This window comes from Mesoplodon densirostris, chromosome 2, assembly GCF_025265405.1.
Source record: "Mesoplodon densirostris isolate mMesDen1 chromosome 2, mMesDen1 primary haplotype, whole genome shotgun sequence".
Taxonomy (NCBI): Eukaryota; Metazoa; Chordata; class Mammalia; order Artiodactyla; family Ziphiidae; genus Mesoplodon; species Mesoplodon densirostris.
The window spans coordinates 10,360,090-10,379,325 of record NC_082662.1 but is presented as its reverse complement, the minus strand read 5'-3'; the positions used below and the strand labels follow the sequence as shown (position 1 = coordinate 10,379,325).

The 19,236-nt window shown below is 42.2% G+C and overlaps 1 protein-coding gene across 4 annotated transcripts in view; it reads right to left on the bottom strand.

Annotated features, from left to right (window-relative positions):
* The window catches only part of PRDM2 (PR/SET domain 2), a 112,307-nt gene that overhangs the window by 81,218 nt on the left and 11,853 nt on the right, over positions 1 to 19,236 (bottom strand). For 3 of the 4 annotated variants that reach the window (XM_060088997.1, XM_060088999.1, XM_060088998.1), the window contains exons 2-3: positions 17,255 to 17,328; positions 1,205 to 1,319 (exon numbers count right to left, since the gene is read on the bottom strand). In XM_060088997.1, the coding sequence (XP_059944980.1) occupies positions 1,205 to 1,319; positions 17,255 to 17,263 (124 nt within the window). In that variant the 5' untranslated portion in view covers positions 17,264 to 17,328. The remainder of the gene's footprint in view (positions 1 to 1,204; positions 1,320 to 17,254; positions 17,329 to 19,236) is intronic. The other variant, XM_060089000.1, reaches the window with a different exon arrangement.

Sequence of the window (19,236 nt, the reverse complement as noted above, 5' to 3'; positions counted from 1 at the left end):
AAAGGGTTAGAAACATAGTTTCGAATAAATATTTTTGAAGTTTGTTTGCTCAAAGTGGAAAACGCTCTCCTCTCTCTGTTTCCTGAAAACTTGAACAACTCACTTTTCAGATTTTCAAGCAACTCAGATTTATGCTGCTTTGTGGTATTCTCAGGGGTACTTCTATTTTCTCCACACTGACCATAAGGCAAACAAACAAGATGCAGAAGTAGTGGATAAAATGGCAGGAGATGCCCTGGAGTCAAGGGAACCAGCGCCAGGGTGACTCTTATTGTGAACAGGTTCCGTCACCTTCTGGCCTCAGGTACCTCACCTACAGGTGGAGGCTGTGGTCTCAGCCAGTCCTGCCCAGCTACAATGAACTAATTCCACTGCCTGTAAGTCTGCTATGAATCCCATTTGTTACCCCAGCTAATAATTAATTAATGGAGACATAAAATCAACTACTTTCATGAATAATACAATATAAATGCTCAAATTACTCAATGAATAATTTTCAATGAGAATTAGGAAAAGGATTTATTAGGAATTTATTCACACACATATACACATAAACTGGAATATCAGAAGTACATTTTTAAAAACAGAAAACAGGACAGAAACATGATACATTCCAAGATTGTACTTTGACTAATTTTTATAACTTATTTCCTTAGACTTCTGTCTAAAGATGTGGACACAAAAACAAGACTAAATACAAAAAAGCTTGGCTGTATTCAACAAGAAATTCCAGCCAGAAGCACTGGAATACACTCATGTCATCATCCACTAAAATATCTACTGAGCGTCAGGTACTGGAGACATAAGCTGAATAAGAAATGAAGGCACTCACAATCAGTCAAAGGGACAGATGTGAAAACAAATACAAAATAATGAAATAAATATAATAGCATAATCACACTCAAATCACAGTGAAATCAGAAGAGGGAGCAATACATTCTAAGGGAAGGAGAGCCCCGGGGTGACACGGAGGAAGGGGGCTGCTCAAGCTGAATCACAAATGATGGTGGACGGGTGAAGGTGTGCTTCTGGTTTAATTTTATAATCTACGTCCACCCTGGATTCTTAACTGGAAAACATAATCTTCTGAGTCAGAGTATAGATGCGTTGCTTTTAGAGTGAGCTCCCTACCTGAGAAGCCCCAGAGGAAGCCTCGCCACAGCCTGCCCTCCCTTCCCTCTCCTTCTCTGACCCCAGTGCTCACCAACCCGAGTCTTGTCAACAGCAGATGGGAAAAGCCTCACTTCCTCTGGAAGGCCTCGAAGCACATGCTCAGGTACCTCGGCCAGGGTCTCGGCGGCTGCCACAGGCTCAGCGTTCTGCAGGTTAAGAAGCAGAAGGATAACAGCAAAAGGAAGAAAACCCAGCTCCATTTTGATTTTTTTCTGGCCCAATAAGCAAAAATGTAACTGAAACCCGAAGCTGGAGAGCCAGACTAAGATGATCATGTCAAGCGTTTCAGGAGAGGCTTTGATGCTTGTCTGTGAGTCTCCAAAGGAAACCACTGTAACCTTCAAGCACGTCTGTGCTCATCTATTTTGTTCCCGCCACCTGTGGCCATTTTAAAAACATGTAAACCTCTGGCACCATATTGTTTTAAACTCCCACAGAAACTGGCAGCAAAATACAGCTCAAGCTTACTTTTAAGTCACAGGCCACCATCAGCATTTAAGGACATTAAAAAAATAAAAACCAGCACTCCCGACTTAAATGAACACTGTTGGCACATGCTGTAAAGGCCGTGCCAGCCAATCGGACCCCCATCCCATCCATGCTTTCATCCCTCCAGCAACAACCCCTTGACAGGCTTGAGGATTCCCAGCAAGATCACTACAATTTATTCTGGGCCCTCCATGGAAGTGAGACCTTTCCAGGAAACAGTACTATACGACTGTATACCAAGTAACTAAATAGCAAAGTCCCCACAATATCATAAAGTCTCTAAGAAATGGAGAATTTAGAAATTACTAAGTATATGCCAAAATTCTTAAGAAATAAGATTACTATTAGATATATGTAGGTAAGGTAACGGAAAGGGGAGATTTGAGCCAACTCATAGAACATGACTGTTAGTCTAAAAATAACTTTCAAATTAAAGGAAAAGTGAGTGGCTATTAACCGGCACCACATATACCCTGAAGAACTGATGTGCAGGTCGTGACCCCGCCAAGAATGATGGGTTTTGTAGTCTGAATGTTTTTTATTTCACTGCAAAGGGAAACATTTCTCAAGGACTTTCAAGGAAACCAACATAGGCAAAAAGCAAACTCCAAGCTAAAAAGATTACTTTTCCCAGAACAATGAAGATCTTGTAGTTTTTAAGAATGTTTTGTTCCAAGAAAAGAATGTCATCCAAATTTTTGTACTCCTAGCATTTCAATTTTTAAAAAAACATATCAATAGGCTGCTTCAAGAGAAGTAAATCCCACGGCAACAAGCATGTCATTATGAAGGTCTACTGTGCTATTTTGAGTTGAAATGTGCAGAAGTGGGCATCGAGGGACTAGGGTTCACTCCCTGCACAGGGCGAAGGTGACGGTGCATACACTCCAGAAGCACAAATACTTCCATCCTGCCTGATTTACGCCTTGGTCCTGACAGTATCACCAAGCACAAGTTCAATGTCTTCCCAGACGTGGGAATATCAGAACTGGCCCAGAAAATGGTCTTATGGTATTTTTCATTAGCTAAAGTGTGAATAAATTTAGCACACAAATTTCTCACTTCTAAATACAGTGCCCTCATTTAAAAAGTTTTTCATGTATAAACTGCAATTTTGGAAACGTGAATAAATTTTTCCAAAGAGGGAAAAGGTATGAAATTGGTAGTTGCTATCCTAGGCTACATAATAATTATTTTTTAACTTGGATAAATTACACAATATTAACAAGTACTAGCCACAGTGATGAGTCCTATTAGCACATGGCTAGTTAGCACAGTCAGTGGGAATTTTCTTCCCCTTTCTCAGATGGGACCCAGGAGAAGAGTTTAAAGGGTTTGACACCACTTAACCTCCCCAGAAGCTCTGAAAAGACAGTGCGTCAGCCAACTCAAACTGATACTTCCAGGCAGTATTACAGTAATATTAATGACTTAATGTATACCGGGAACTTCCTCAGGCCTCAGTGCAAGGCACTGTGCTAACCATCTTGTGTGCAAGCTTACTCCAAACAGCCCAAGAAGCAGGCACTGTCAATGCCCCCTCCCAGCTCCCCTCTCCCTCACCACACACACAGATGAGGAAACTGAGGCTTAGGGAAGTGGTCCAAGCTGCTCAGGGTTTGAGACTCCATCTGTCTATCCCCAGAGCCCGAGCCCATAACTACTGTGGTATTCGCAGTTAAAATTCTGCTGGATCAGGTATGAGGCCCTAATATAAAACATGGTGACTATGGTTGACAGCATGTATTATAGAACTGAAACCTGCTAAGACAGTAGAACTTAAATGTTCTCACCAAAAAAAAGAAAAGATAAATACGCAAGATGATGGGTATGTGAATTAACTAGATGGTAGGAATTCTTTCACAATGTATAGGTATATCAAACCACCATGATGTACACACACTTTAGACATCTTACAATTTTGTCAATTATACCTCAATAAAGCAAAGATTTCAAAAAAGAAAAGATTCTGCTGGAATATAATCTGAGAACCTCTGCCCTAAAACCTCCAAACCTCCCCAGAAATGTCAACAGGAGATGGCGCCTAAGGTAGGATTGGTCATTCCCACAGGAAATGTGTAACTTGAGGATAAGCTGAAGATCATGGATATTAAAATTTATGAGACACCTGTGAATATAAAGGACCTCAGCAGAGGTGCCACAGGAAAAAGAAATAAGGAAAGTTCCCAAACACATATTTACTTGCTTTCAGCAAAACCATTATTTTTAATTTGGGTTCCTTTAGTTAGTAGAGGAAAGCTTTTTTTCCTGTTTATTTCCGTACCCTTGACACTACAAAGGGACTCAACTAAAACCGGAGGACCTCAGTCCAGACACTGGCCAGCTCCAGGGCCTTCCTCTCACCGCTCCGGCTCTTGCAATCTTCACTGCAGTGGCTGTGGCTGCAAACTGCATGGAACATCTTTAGGAAATCAGAAGTAGAAGAAGGTAGGACGGCTTGCCTAAACAGAACCACCCTCTCCCCCCACTTCCTTATTTTTCCTTCATAGCTCTTACCAAAATTTTAAATAATTACTTGTATAATTATGTGTTTAATGCACCTCCCCCGTCAGACTGCAGGGAAGACAGATTGTGTCCCTCTTACTCGATGGTGCATTCCCAGTGCTCAGCAACAGACTTGAAATGTTTGTTGTCACTTAAGTACTTGAACTAATAAATGATTCTTGCAAGTTAACTTAAACCTTTTTAGAAAAGAGAAGGCTAGGAAACAATTAAATAGCAGAGTCATCTATCTGAAAGCATTTTCTCTACGAGTGCCTGAATTTCTTGGATTTGAGGTCGGTGTTTCTGGGTCAATGGAAGGATCCTTCTTTAGAAAATGCACTGTGCTCTCAATTCCAAGCAACCAGTTTACAAGTAAACCTTTGGAACAAAAGAACATTGAAAAGAAAATTTCTCTTCCCAACACACTCATAAACTGGGATCTCTTTCATATACATACACACACACACACACACACACACACACACAAAATCTCTTTTATATATAAATATATACATCTAATACTATATATATATATATATATATAGTATTAGATAGATAGATGGATAGATACATAGATAGATAGATAGACAGATAGTATTAGATGTAACACCATACTCTAAACAGGGTCACCTTGGTGCTTACACTAAAGAGTAACAATCCTGGGAATACTTCTTAGGTTGATTTTGTCTAAAAGAAACTGTAACGTCTAGTTAAAAGATTTCTGAGTCCCTTCTGTGGGCCAGGCAACGTTTTAAGCATCACATATGCCTTAACAAATATATATATATTACTCTAGTGAAGAAGACAGACAAAATCAAAGATATACAGTGCTTGGTACTTATTGATGCTCTGAAGAGAAATCAAGCACAAGAATGGGACACAGTGATGGGAGAAGGGGCAGGGTGCTATGTTAGACAGAGGGCTTAAGGAAGACCTCTCCAGAAGTAGGAAGGGAATCTTGTGACAATATGCAGGAAAAACAGGTCAGGAAAGGACCTTGCTGAATTAGGAGTAAGTGTGGTGTGTTCAGAGAACAGACAGGCAAAGAGACCAATGTGTCCACAGCAGAGCAGGGAAGAGAAGAGCGGCCAGCGCTGTCTGTGTGTGTGCGGTGGGGGGGGGGGGGGGGGGGGTGGTGATGCCATCGGAGACCTATGAACCACACAGAATGAGAGGGGTGGAAGGTAAGCAGCCGGAGGCCAGGCTGCACACTCCAGGAAGGAACCTTGGCTGCTCCTCTTTCCAGAGGGGCCAACAGCCTCCCAGCACCCCATCCCTGCTGTCCCAGAATAAAGGCACATTCCCATTTCAAGGGTTTCTGACACTGACCACTGTGATAAGCACGGGGGAAGCTACGAGGACTTCTCTACTTTCCTGTTATGTAATAGAAAACCTAAGAACCCCAATTCCCTACTTAATGAAACAAGTATCAGTGAACTGATCTGGATTGGTATGTATTAAATGTAACGTATTAAATTTAACATAGTAAGTTTAAGTTAGTAAGTTAGTTATTAACTGTTAATTGACCTCCTTAATTCCATGTCTCCAACTTCCTACCTCAAAGTTAAAGAAAGTCAATATCCCCTCTCTCCCCCAACTAATGGCCACAAGTTGTCCATCATTCAATCACTAACAAACACTTCCCAAGTGCCTGCTCCGGGCTGGCGTGTGCTGGTGGTGAAGATACTACGGTTAATACAGCTGACCCAGGCCCCCTTCTCAAGAGGCTCACCAGCAGAGGAACTCTGATTCTGCTTCCGAACACAAGAAACCTTACAGGTATTTGGAATCTCCAGTTTTGACCTTGCTGTGGAGCCTCTGGAAGGTCCTTCTACGCTTTCCCACAATACTCTTCCTCTGGCTGAGGATGACCTTCCCGTGCTGGATGACGGGGCGCTCAGGGAACATGGCTCTCACTCCTTCCTCTGGGCCAAGCTCTGTGCTAACAGGCACTTTCTGCACATCACCTCACCGAATGCTCACCATAATCAGAGCTAACGCCGACGGAGCATTCAGGATGCTAATCACTGTTCCAAGCTCTTTCTACAGCACCTCGTTTAATCTTTACACTGTCATGCTGGTTGTGGGTTCTTTTATAACCCCATTTTACAGATGAAACTGAAACCTGCCTATACTCACAGCTAGTAAGTGGCAGAGGTAGGATTCAGACCCAGACAGTCACGCTTCAGGAGCAGGAATCCCAAACACCAAGCCTTAGAGTAGCCCTGTCAAGTAACTTCCCCAAATTACATAAAGTAGTGGAGCCAAGGTAAATTCCAGACAGGAGTCCACATTTTAACTACTAAACCAGTGGGGTCTCGCACTGTAATCCGGTGGTGCCTGGGAAGTCCCTTTCGAGGGTCCACAAGGCCAGAGCCATTTTTATAACAATAATAAGACGTTATCTGCCTTTTTCACTCTCAGATGTGTACAGGGGAGTTTTCTGGAGGCTCTGACGTGTGATGATGTCATCATTCCACTGGCTAATGGAATGTGTGATTGTTTAATCATGTGTTTTAAATTTTCTGAGTCATGAATAAGGCCTGTAGTCTGACTAACATCACTGTACCAAGCTGATTCCGTGGTATTGATATTGTACTAGAGTTAAGACGTTTCCATCGGGGAAGGTGAGTGCCGAGGACCGTAAGGACTCTACTACTTTTGCAATTTCCTGTGTATCTATAATTATTTCCCCCCGCCAAAGTTTTAAAATTTGTTTCAATTTCATGGTAAATATCCAAATACATAATCCACGTAAACAAAAAGCCTGAGAATGGCTGGACTGAGGAAGACCACCCCTGACCTTCCGGTACCTCCCATCTCAGGACTGAGAGGCAGAGAACAGGAGACTGTGGTGATGTGAGGAGCGAGGGGAGAGGCTGGATCCACATATTTGTGCCCCCCCCCCGCCTCCCCCCATGCCAAGCTTCCTGAGCACAACTGGAGGGGGTGCTCCCCTATAGGCACAAGGGTTTGTTTGGTTTTTTTTAAGGTTTCATTGCTAATCCCCAAAGGAGAACAAGTAAAACAGACTAGAACAAACTGAGTTAAGTGGCTTCAAAACATTAAAGGCAACAACTTATCGTCGATGCCCGTTAGGGCTCCTGCAAGGATGCACAAGGAGAACAGAGTTCCTACCCTTTGCTTTAAGCCCCAGATGGTGGGACTGCGACCCCATCAAGGCCTGAGGACTCCTAAGGGAGCCAGTGTGTGTCGGTGCTCCAGGCCCCTGCCTTACCTTACCCAGAGGAAGCCTGTCTCCACTGTCCTACCGAGCAAGGGTCCCCATCAGGCCTCCCTCCCACGCTCTGGCCTCTCACTGCACGCTGCACTCTGACGCACTGACGGGCTGGCCTGTTCGACGGCCTCTCCACCAGAGGCAAAGCCAAGGTCCCAGACACACAGGGCAGGTCTGTTTCACTCGCCCTGCCCCCGGAGCCCGGCACAGGATGCATAGCTCAGAGCGGTGGTTGCTGTGAACAGTCAAATAAACAAGTGTCTGGCAGTCAATGCCAAGAGGTCCAGGTGCAGAGACGGCTGTAAGTGGACACGGCTCGACTGGTAACGGAGTCCAGGGGAGTGGATGAGACTGGAGAGCAGAGAGCAAGAGAAGAGTGAGGACGAGCCCTGAGGACACCACTACCTACGAGTGAAAGCAGCAGAGGAGGCCTAGGAGAAGGCAGCCCAGAGGCAGTGAGGTACCAGAAAGGCCACGAAAAGGTTCAAGGAAGGGAGAGAGGTCAACAGTCAAACGCTGCTGGTGAGGCTTCAAAATCTGCTGGATCGGATCCCTTCCCTCCAGCACCCACCACCGCCATCCTTTAAAGATGAAATAGCACAGCAATCCCCACCCATCCAACAAATGTCCAGTCTCTGTCCCACGTGCCACCACAGCGCTACCCTAGGAAGCTAGGAAAGCAACAAGGAGGACATGGGGTCCTGCCCACCTGCGGCCCACAGCCTAGCGTGGGAGACCGGCAGGGTGTTCCAATGGGGACCACTGAAAGAAAGGGTGTGATAAACAGAGATAAGGAGGGGACTCTGCTTTAGTTAGGGTAGCTGGGGGTGGAGCAAGTGCATCTCAGAGAATGACACAGAGAATGACACAGAGACTTGGACTTGAAAGATGAGAATGAGCCATGTGTGAAGGACTGAGCATTCCAAAGAAACATCCTGAGGAGACCAAAGGGCTTGGCAAGTTCAGGAACAAAAAGAGGCCACTGTGGCTAGGTCAGAGTGAGCCAGGGAGAAAGCAGAGGCAGCTGCCACCAGATCCTGCAGAACCTTCACGACCAAGGTACGGAGACCAGATGGCCTTTGGAGAGCGGTGGGGCGCTGCAGGGTTTGGGGCAGGGGAGTGACAAGATGTGACAAAGTCTTCTGGCTCCTAGTCTATTCCATATTCAACTCCTCCAAACCCTCTGCCTTCTCTATTAATCAACCTATAAAGCATCTGGTTCAAAACTCTTTTAAAAACATTCTAAATAAAGTCCTGTAGTTCCTCTACTGGTTTTAGAAACTTTCACAGTTCAAGGGAAGCCAAGAAAATGAGGTACCTGAGAGCTTTCTCACCCTGACATACCCGTGCCCCTTGTCCAGAAGGTTCTGATGCAGGGTGGGAATGGAGTGGGGGCTGAGCAGGAAAAGGAGCTTTCTGTTGCCTCCCAGTGAGTCTGTTACTGGCAAGACTGAGTTGCAACTTCTCAAACCACCTTCATCCAAAGCAGCAAACTGTGGATCTACAGCCTTTCAAGTCAGGTAGTTTGTTTGGTATACCCACAGATTAAAAATACATATATATATTCTATTGGAAGAAAACTCCCCATTTTACTCTTCAAAGTTCCTTCCTGGCCCCTACAGGCACAACCCTCTGGCTCTTCCTGCCCTCACCAGCCTAGGTCCTCTTACTCCTCTGGGGCTCTCACAGCCTACAGTGACCCAGACCACTGGTCCTTCTGACCCTCAGTTCCTCTGACCAGTCAATATCCTCTACATCCTTCCGGGTCAAGTTCACATCCCAGCTCCTCCATGAAGACATTCCAAACAATGCAGGATTGTCCACTTTGCTGGCTTCCTGTATGGTCAGCTTTATGCTCTCTATATATAGTACTTCAAGGCACGTGGAGAACGATTCCCCGAGGAGAGACAGACTGTTGGTGAGACGATCAATTAGGCGGTTTAGTAAACAAGGAATGTCTCGGTCTGTACTCAAGCAGTAACAGTGATTAGAAGGTATTTTACAGGGCGGAATCGAGAGACTCGGTTACTGGATGACGATGATAATAACAATACTTACAGTGTTCCCTATATGCCGGGCACTAGCCTTAGTGCTTTACATTTATTACTCATTTTCTCTTGCCCACAATTGCATGGAATGGGCACTGCTATTATCCCTATTTAACAGGTGAGAGACAAATACCGAGAAGACAAGTGACTTGCCCCAGTTTACACAGCTGGAGGGGAATGTCAGTCACAAGACACCAAAGGTGAGGCGGAGCTGAACAACCCTCTAACCTTCTCTACCAAAGCGTTAATCTCAGAACAACAAGAAATGTAAGACTTCTGCCACAGCTCCTTCCACAGGTATGTAAGGAAATGCTAGTCAAGTGGCTAATTTCTTTTTTCAAATTTCAGAAACCTAATATTTTCATTCAGAAAGACAATGTCCTGGATTTTATAAAAATTGCTAATTTGCCTAGTAAAATACATGATTCAAAATGAGATTTAAGGGCCATCATTATTCAATGCATCAGTTTCCCTAAACTATACACTCACTAGTTGAGATTTAGGTAATAACAACAGATTGGAATCACCTTAATTGGAAGGCTTTTTTAAAAATGTCTTTAGTGTCAAATTTGTATTTATAGTTACCGACAAAAAATATAATTCTATATTAATAATATGCTACAACAGCAAAAGTGGTTTTGATTTTTTACACCATATATATTTTTAGGATAGAAAAAAAGCAGGGGAGATACCTAAAACGAAAGATAGTAGCCATCCCACAGTTTCACCAAATCTTTAGAAATATGATTATGAACAGATTTATCTAGATGGTCAGATGGTCTCCCATAAAATATTTCCTGTAAAAGGAATAAACCACTAATATGCACAACAAATGGATGACTCTCAAAAACATACGCTGACCAAAAGGAGATAAACACAAAGGAGCACATACTATATGATTCCATTTACCTGAAATTCTAGAATGGGAAAAACCGAACGATAGGGACAGAGAGCAGATCAGTGGTTGCCTGGGGTCGGGGGTCGGGGCTCGGGGGAGGACTAACTGCAGAACAGCAAGAAGGAACTTTTGAGGGTGATGGAAATGTCCTATATCTTGACAGTGATGGTAGTAACATGAGTGTAGACATTTGTCAAACCTCAACACTTGGAATGAGTGTATTTCATTACACATAAATTATACCTCAAAGGTGATTTTTAAAGTAAAATAAGTAAATGAAGCCTATACTCTCCTCTTTAAATCATGCTAAAATGAACCTTTAATGCTCTGAGAAAATAAAGAACAAAAATACCAATGCCATGGAAAAAAATTTTTTTCAAGATTTTTCTTTAACCTAAGTCAAGCATTCCTTTGCTCAAAAACCTCCAAAGGTGTCCCATCTCCCTGAGCAAAGTCCACTCTGGTCCTCACAATGACCACAGGTCTGACCCAACACCTCTCTGACCCCATCCACTCTGCTCCAGGCACGTGTGTTCTGGAACCAGCCTGCTCCACTTCCTCCCTGCACCCCTCTCTTCACACTCTCAAATAAACAGTCACTGTGTTTAATATGTATCAGAACACTGGCACTGGCTGCTATTACATAAGGCTGCATGTACTATCTTACACAGGCAACACATACTAATGTCTTTTTTTTTTTAAGATGCTAAATAGAGTCCCTCTTTTTTTAAAATTATTTTATTTCATTTATTTTTGGCTGCGCTGGGTCTTTGTTGCTGCGCGCGGGCTTCCTCTAGTTGTGGCGAGCAGGGGCTACTCTTTATTGCAGTGTGCAGGCTTCTCACTACAGTGGCTTCTCTTGTTGCAGAGCACAGGCTCTAGGTGCGCAGGCTTCAGTAATTATGGCACGTGGGCTCAGTAGTTGTGACTCGCGGGCTCTAGAGCACAGGCTCAGTAGTTGTGGCACAAGGGCTTAGACGCTCCACGGCATGTGGGATCTTCCTGGACCAGGGCTTGAACCCGTGTCCCCTGCACTGGCAGGCGGATTCTTAAACACTGCACCATCAGGGAAGTCCCTAATGTCTATTTTAAAAAATATACGAATAAGCAAGCTTTACTGGCATTTCATTTAAATTTATATCAGTAAATCCTTTTATACACTTCATCCAAAGACTGATCATAAATTACTACATCAGTTTTAACCTATTTAATTAAAGCACCTCGTTTCTTAAATATCGATTTGATCAAAACCAACACTGGGGAGCAACAGCAGTGGGTGACAGGAGAGATCAGATTCAACATCCCTTAATATGAAGAACACAACATTGTACATTCACACTAAGATACATATTCCTGCTACAACAGACTAATACTGATCACCATAGCAATTGCTGTCACGAGCAAAAGACATCCAAGAATCAGAGAGTATTAAAACACTCAAATTCCATGAACAATTCTTCTTTGTTTAGACTCGCAGACAATACTCTTAGTTACTATTCTGGGGGCAAACAATGGAGGAAAAATATCAAACAAGCTTCAGTTTCCTAAAATAGCATTAAATTGTATTTGGTTAAGGAATGAGTATGACTGCAATTAACAACAAGCAGATGGGGACACAGAACAAGAAAATCTTATACACCATCTCTGCAAAAGGACAGCAGTCAAATAGTTCTGAAAACACTTTCAGAAGTACCCTCGTTCAAAAAGCTGGCAGGTCTATTAAGCTTCCAACTAAAGAAACTGTCCTCGGATATGGTGTTAATAGTGAACAGACATAGTACTACATTCTTGCTCCTAACAATCCAGTCTCTGCAGCACAGGAAGAAAGATATTCTAAAAAGTGGAAATCAGATGATGTCTCTGCCCAGTGGCTTCCCATTGCATTTAGAAGAATAAAAGATAAACTTCTTCTCACGGCCCTAAAGGCCCTATAAATCTGGCCCTCATCCCTCACACCAATTTCATCCTGTCCAGAGTCCCTGATGCTCGTCAAGCTCCAGCCCCTGGCCTGCACTCCATTCCTTGAACCAGCAAGCTCATTCTCACCTCAGAGCCTTTGCACTCACTGTTTGTTCACTCTGCCTAGAATTTCTTTCCCCAGATCTTCATATATCGGGTTCTTGGTTATGACCTGAGTCTCTGTTCTATTATCAATCACTTCCTCAGAACAGCCTTCCCTGACCATGTAATCCAGAGAACCTCTCCACCCACCATTCTTTATCACATTACCTTATTTCACTGTCTTCACGGCACTTTTCACTATCTGAAATTATCCTGTTTGTCATCCTGCTTTTTAACTGTCTCCCTCTAAAAGTATGTGTTACAAAGCTGAGCCCTTGTCTACCTAGTTCCCTGCAGGCAGAATCCACAACACACTGGGATGCAGTCTCTGCAGGATGAATGAGGGGATGAGAGAACATTCAGAACAGCTAAAGTAATGGAATATGGATCTTTCCATTATTCCGATGGCTTATCACAATTCTCAGGGTTGGATTTGCAGCATCAGTGATTAAAAGCTTCTTCTGTTATTTTAGTAAGTAAAACTTTAAAACAAGTTTGGAACGCTAAATTGCTTTGCTACTGATTACTGGCAATACCACAGACCAGTGGTCCCCAACCGTTTTGGCACCAGGGACCAGTTTCGTGGAAGACAATTTTTTCCATGGGGGCGGTGGGGGGAGTGGTTCAGGAGGGAACGTGAGCGATGGGGAGCGGCAGGGAGCGGCGAGGAGCGGTGGGGAGCAATGGGGAGCGGTGGGGAGCGGTGGGGAGCGATGGGGAGCGGTGGGAAGCTGTGGGGAGCAATGCGGAGCGGTGGGGAGCTGTGGGGAGCGACGGGGAGCGGTGGGGAGCAGTGGGGAGCTGTGGGGAGCGACAGGGACCAGTGGGGAGTGGTGGGGAGTGGTGGGGAGCGGTGGGGAGCTGTGGGGAGCTGTGGGGAGCTGTGGGGAGCAGTGGGGAGCCGCAGATGAAGCTTCGCTCACTCGCCCACCACTCACCTCCTGCCGTGTGGCCCAGTTCCGGTCTGCCGCCCAGGGGCTGGGGACCCCTGCCAGAGGTGACTGATCAGTATACAGACATGCTGCAATCATAAAACTACTATACTGATAGAAAGTTTCATATATTAGTAACAATTTGAGTTATATAAAGATTCTTTAAAAGTTAGTAATCAAGACAGCAGTATTAAACCATTAGGGCTTAAACTTACACAATGTTATATGTCAATTATATCTCAATAAAGCAGGAAAAAAAAATCACTGGGGCTGTACCTAAATATTATAGTTCTCTTCTCCTCCCAAGCGCCTGATGGGTTTGCACTGCTTTCCCCACTTGAGTTTTAAGTTCAATGCAACCATGGGAGTAACTCGAGCCAATTAAGCAGAAGTAGGAGAAACATGTACTGAGACAAAGCCTCCGTCATCCTTGGTTCTTAGGCAACTAAAATAGCAGATCCACACTGGATGTGCAGCAAGAACAAGAAATAAATGGTTGCTGTGTAAGACCCTGAGGTTTTGGAGCTGCCCGTCTGTAAGTGCAGCATAACACAGCTTATCCTGACCGGTACCGCAGTATAGCATGGTGACCAAGAACCCCTGGGCTTTGGAATCTGACTGGCCTGAATCAGAATCAGATTCAGATTGAATCTGAGTGAATCAGAGCTCTATCACTTACTGTTTGAGTGATCACGGGCCTCTGGCCTTAATGTCTTCATCCATAAAATAGTTATAGTACCTACTCTTCATAGAGTGGTTGCAAAAGACTGAATTTAAAGAATATATATGTAATACGCATTGCGGTGCCTGGCATGTTGGTTAAGCACTCACTACGTAGCAAGTGGCATTAAACCCTAGAACATCTACTTTAAGTGACTATGAGCATATCTGCATTATGGAACTCTGCTCACCTTAGATGTTCTATAAAGTAAAGTATTCTAAACTCTTTGTCCATGAAACAGCCACTTATAAAGTTCTGGATTCTCCTAGATAAATCTAGGAGAAGATAAGAAGAATAGTGGAACAACTCAAAGTTAATAGGGATGGACGTGGAATGACAATGAAGCAAGTAAAGGATAGCTGTGATTTGAAAGTGGAAAGAAAAGAAAATGGAGAGTGAGGGGAGGAGATACAGTGGCTGCAAAGGCTGGATTCTAAATTAGAAAAATAAGAGATAGTAAGAAAGGGTAAGTGCTGAGAACAGACAGAAAGACAATGAAGGACAAAAAGCATGTGGGTCTGGAGCTCTGTGGAGCCCAGGGCTGAGGGTGGAGGGAGAGCACGGCTAGCCACACCAGGAATGGCTTGAAACATATTGATAAGACAGCAGTTCAAACTGCTGCTTCAACAGTCAGTGTTTAAAATGCCAGGAGGCTTTGGACTCTGCTGTTTCTTCTAAAGGACTCACTTGTAAACAATATGGTATGCTCACTCCTGGGATCTTTTGGTCCCTAAAACTCAACTGTCAGGCCTGTATGAATGAAAGATTCTGTGCTATTGTCTTAGAAACTACACCAATCATAAGAGACAGATCTGACAGCTAAAATTCACCAAAGCAAAGCTGATCAGTCCCTAGAGAGAAAAATCTAACCCTAAACTCACCATCAAAATTTTAATTAAAAATCAATCTGGTTCAAGTTAAAACTTTTTTAATATCTGAATTTTTTGTGTAGTTGTTTTGAAGCTTTTCAAGCACTTACTGCTCAATTTCACTGGCTGAAAATAAGAATAAATACAAGAGGGAAAAACATGAAGTGTCCTGAAACAATTCTTAATTTTTAAAAATCACTGGGACAATTATTGAAAAACACTCATAGATTGTATGTCATGCTATAGTAATCAGATCTCAATATCATGGGACTAATACCCCTCAAATAATAAAAATATAACTAATGATGCTGAAAGTTTTACTCATAAAAAGCAGACAATTTTTATAATCCAAATAAAAGTTTCACTACTACCAGACCATTTAAATGACACCCAAATCAGAAGATGTGCTAGCCACTAGAAACATAAAAGGACACTTTCCCACTGATAGTTGGCATTTGGTATCAAAGGCAGTCCTCTGTAGATCTGATATTAAAACTTGTCAAGAGCAAAACCAAACTGTAAGAGAGCCAAAAAAAGAAATGGTTATTACTACGACTCTTTTGAATGACATGTGGACTTTCTTCAAACAGAAGTCCTTTTGATATGAATGGAATATTAAAGCGAAAGTGTGAGGCGGCAAACAGGTCTAAATACATTCGAAATGAAATATTATTAGCTTAGCACAGTTAGCCACCTGAAATAAATGGCTGTTGAAGAGTGATGCAACCTAGGTGATGTCCATATTTAGATTCCACTTTGGAAGCATTCACCATCATTCCAATCCAGAATCGAGACTCCCCTAACAACAGCTCCGAGGCAGGAGGAAAGCAAGTTCCATGGGGAGACCAGGTCAGCATTAAGACTCAATCTTAAAAAAGGAAAACAAATGAACTCTACAACATATATCCGCACATAACTTTGATGGACAATGACTATGAAAAATCCATTCTGTTCTCTTTTCCCTCCCCCATCTCATCATTTCAAAAATAATTTGCCTTCAAAAGCATGTCAGTAAATCTGCAAGCTTAAAATAATAGCAACCATGTGCCCCATGTGTTTGCCAGATTCATTTTTTATGGTGCATAGTCCTCTGCATTAAAATCAACGAATTTTTGATAAAGAAAGTAATGAAAAGAAATCAAAAGAATCCATTTCGAAAACTTCACACCTCTCAACCCCAACACAGGACTGAATTTATCATACTTGGTCACTTAATGAAACTGGAGTTGTGAGCTCCAGTGAGACGCACCTGTAAATGGTAAAAAAGGTGTCGGAAGTTTCAGTTGATTGAGAGTACAAAATGTTTTCAAGCCTGATTGTTTCAAGCTAAACACCAAAAATTACAGACTACACACTTTTAAGTTCTGTCCTTCATATTTTTAAAAAAAGGGTTTTATAAAGATTTCAAAAGAGAATGTTCTGATATCCATACATTTCTATAACTGCAAGTGAAATGATATTAAGAGCAGAAAATAAGAATCCTACTTTAGAACATATAAAATCTACATAACTGGTTCTACTTATCAGAACACCCTTGAGGCTACAGAAATACCCATAGCAGAATTGTTTAATCTCCAGGTAATCCCACACCCTCCTGTAAGGAGAAATACATCTTACATTTCAATATCTGCTCTCTTGTTTTTATTCTAAACGGGTTTTTGTTTTGTTTTGGTTTTTTGCGGTACACGGGCCTCTCACTGTTGTGGCCTCTCCCGTTGCGGAGCACAGGCTCCGGACGCGCAGGCTCAGCGGCCATGGCTCACGGGCCCAGCCGCTCCGCGGCATGTGGGATCTTCCCGGACCGGGGCACGAACACGTGTCCCCTGCATCGGCAGGCGGACTCTCAACCACTGCGCCACCAGGGAAGCCCTCTAAATGGGTTTCTCAAGGACAGAATGCTTAAAAGTTTCCCATTCAGTTTTGGTCTCTAAAAATAACTTCCAATTTTCACTGTGCAACCAATGGGTTATTATAAAATAAAAAGTACTAAAAATGAAAGCTTAATAAGCTTCAAAACAAAAACAAAAAAATAAGACTAGAGTGTGGCAGGGAAGGTAAAAAAAAGAAAGTCTGAACTAAGGTCCCTAAGAATGAGTCCTCTACTTAGGGTTCCACAGAAAAGCCAACTCACGCCAAAACAATGCACACTCCACTTCACGAACAAACACACACTATGAAAATGATGAACTAATGAATGGTATTAAGAAACAGAAAGGAAAATCTGGGAGGAATGAAGGTGTGTGTTACTATCTTTTAAAAATCAAGAACTGGTCTAACATCTAGATAATGTATTTGTATAAATTCTTATTTTTAAACTCACCTGATTCATTTTCAATTCCTGTTGTGTTCTGAAAAGATACACACAACAAAGAAACTTCCTTGATTACATGAGCCCTAAAAAGAAAAACAGACAATTGTGATATGTACCTGCCTACAAATTTACAGTGATTTAAAACTACATACAGAACTGTAGAGTTTGCTCAAAGGGCTATTCATAAAGCAACTCCATGCCAGATCAACTTCAATATATGCTGAGAACTTACTTTGCAGATTTATTATCTACAATAAAATAGATGTCTTACTATTCTTTACTGAGGCTTCATTGTACTCTACAATTGAAAGCAGACTCATTAGAATGACATCAAATTTTTGCTTTGGAACTGAATCATCCCTAAGAAGAAATAAATTAGCTTTGTTAACAGAAACACAAAGCAGTGCTGAGTAACTTATTATGCAATGTAAATGTTCTTCTTTCACTTATATCAATACTGTGTTGAATACAAACACAATTAGACCCCTATACGTTATTTTGTTTTTCAAGTTCCTGAAGTAGAAAGGTGGATTTACTAACATTTCCATGGAGAGTTCTCTTTGAGGAAAAGGATGAAAACTTTGAAATAAAATGCAAATGTTTTAATAAAAGCTGTTTGGAAAGACCTACACTTATTCCTTTAAAATTTTCCTTCAATTTATTCATAGTATAGTAACAAGACGACAAAATCATTTCTTGGAAATGCAAATGACATACCTGTCTCTAGATAACAACCTATGAAGATGGTCCTTTCTGCAACGTTCTCTCTTAGGAGTCATTTGATGTCATTCATAATATATGAAAATCATGAGAGTAGCACTTCCACTGTAATATTCTTGTTTTCAGCATGTATACATACACATCATTAAGCATAATTCTATTTCTTCACCAATTTGCCTATATTTATGTTTTCTTCCTAGACCCACAAGACTCTGCTCACATTGTAACTTCATGTTCTAACTGCTAATAAACCAAAGAAAGTATAATTCAGGGACATTATTCGCCCGAGAATATACCTGCCACTGGGCAGAGAGCCTGCCCACTATCCTAAAGAATAGCGCTTTGACATTTCACCCCATTTCCTTAATATGGATCGTTTTGGGTTCTTCTTCCTTGAGCTGTTTAACCACACTCACCTGGATCGCCTTTAACAAAGGCACTATATTTAAGCTAGGGCCTGGTCACCTGAACCAGCTTTTATTCATAACTGACACAGGACATGTATTTGATAACTTGGAATTTGTTAGAGAGCTCAGTGCTATACAAATATAAACTTTTATGAAGTAAATACTCAGTGAATACAATTTCAGAAAACTGGTGGTTAACCCATGAAGTCCATTCCTTTAAATTTTAACATTAAGCATCTTTCTCACATATTTTTAACATGTCCTTCCTTAGTATATACATCCTTTATTGAATATAATCCATCCTTTTCTATGAGACTTGAAATCATTATAAAGTTTACAATGTGTATTTGTCAAACAGTGATGAGATTAGTGGCCCCTGAGGCGTGCACGCACGACCCCCTCTACCAAATGCCTACTGACAGCCGTACAGTTCCACCAGGAGGAACTTGTGTGACACCTTAGGGCCCCAGAAGTGAATGAAATGGCAGGGGTTTCATCTGCCCTCTCACTAAACTTTCAGAGGTGGATTTACTAACATTGGCCATGAAGAGTTCGCTTTGAGAAAAAAACCTGCAGTAAAATGCAAATGTTTTAATGAAAAAGATCTTTGGAAAGATGCTTTATCATTTCCTTTGGTTTGTCTTTTCCTTCTCACAAGAATCATCGGTATCATTTATGAAGCTTCTTCTAAGACCAGCAGGCACTGTGCTACTGTCAAATAAATCAGCTCTGTTAATTTTCACAAGGTTAGTCTCTCAACTAATGACAGAGACTCAAGGAAGTTGAGAGAACTCCGCCACAGTATCATAATTTTGGTTTCTGCTATGGTTTCTTAACCATGTTTCACCAGCTTTTTACTCTTGC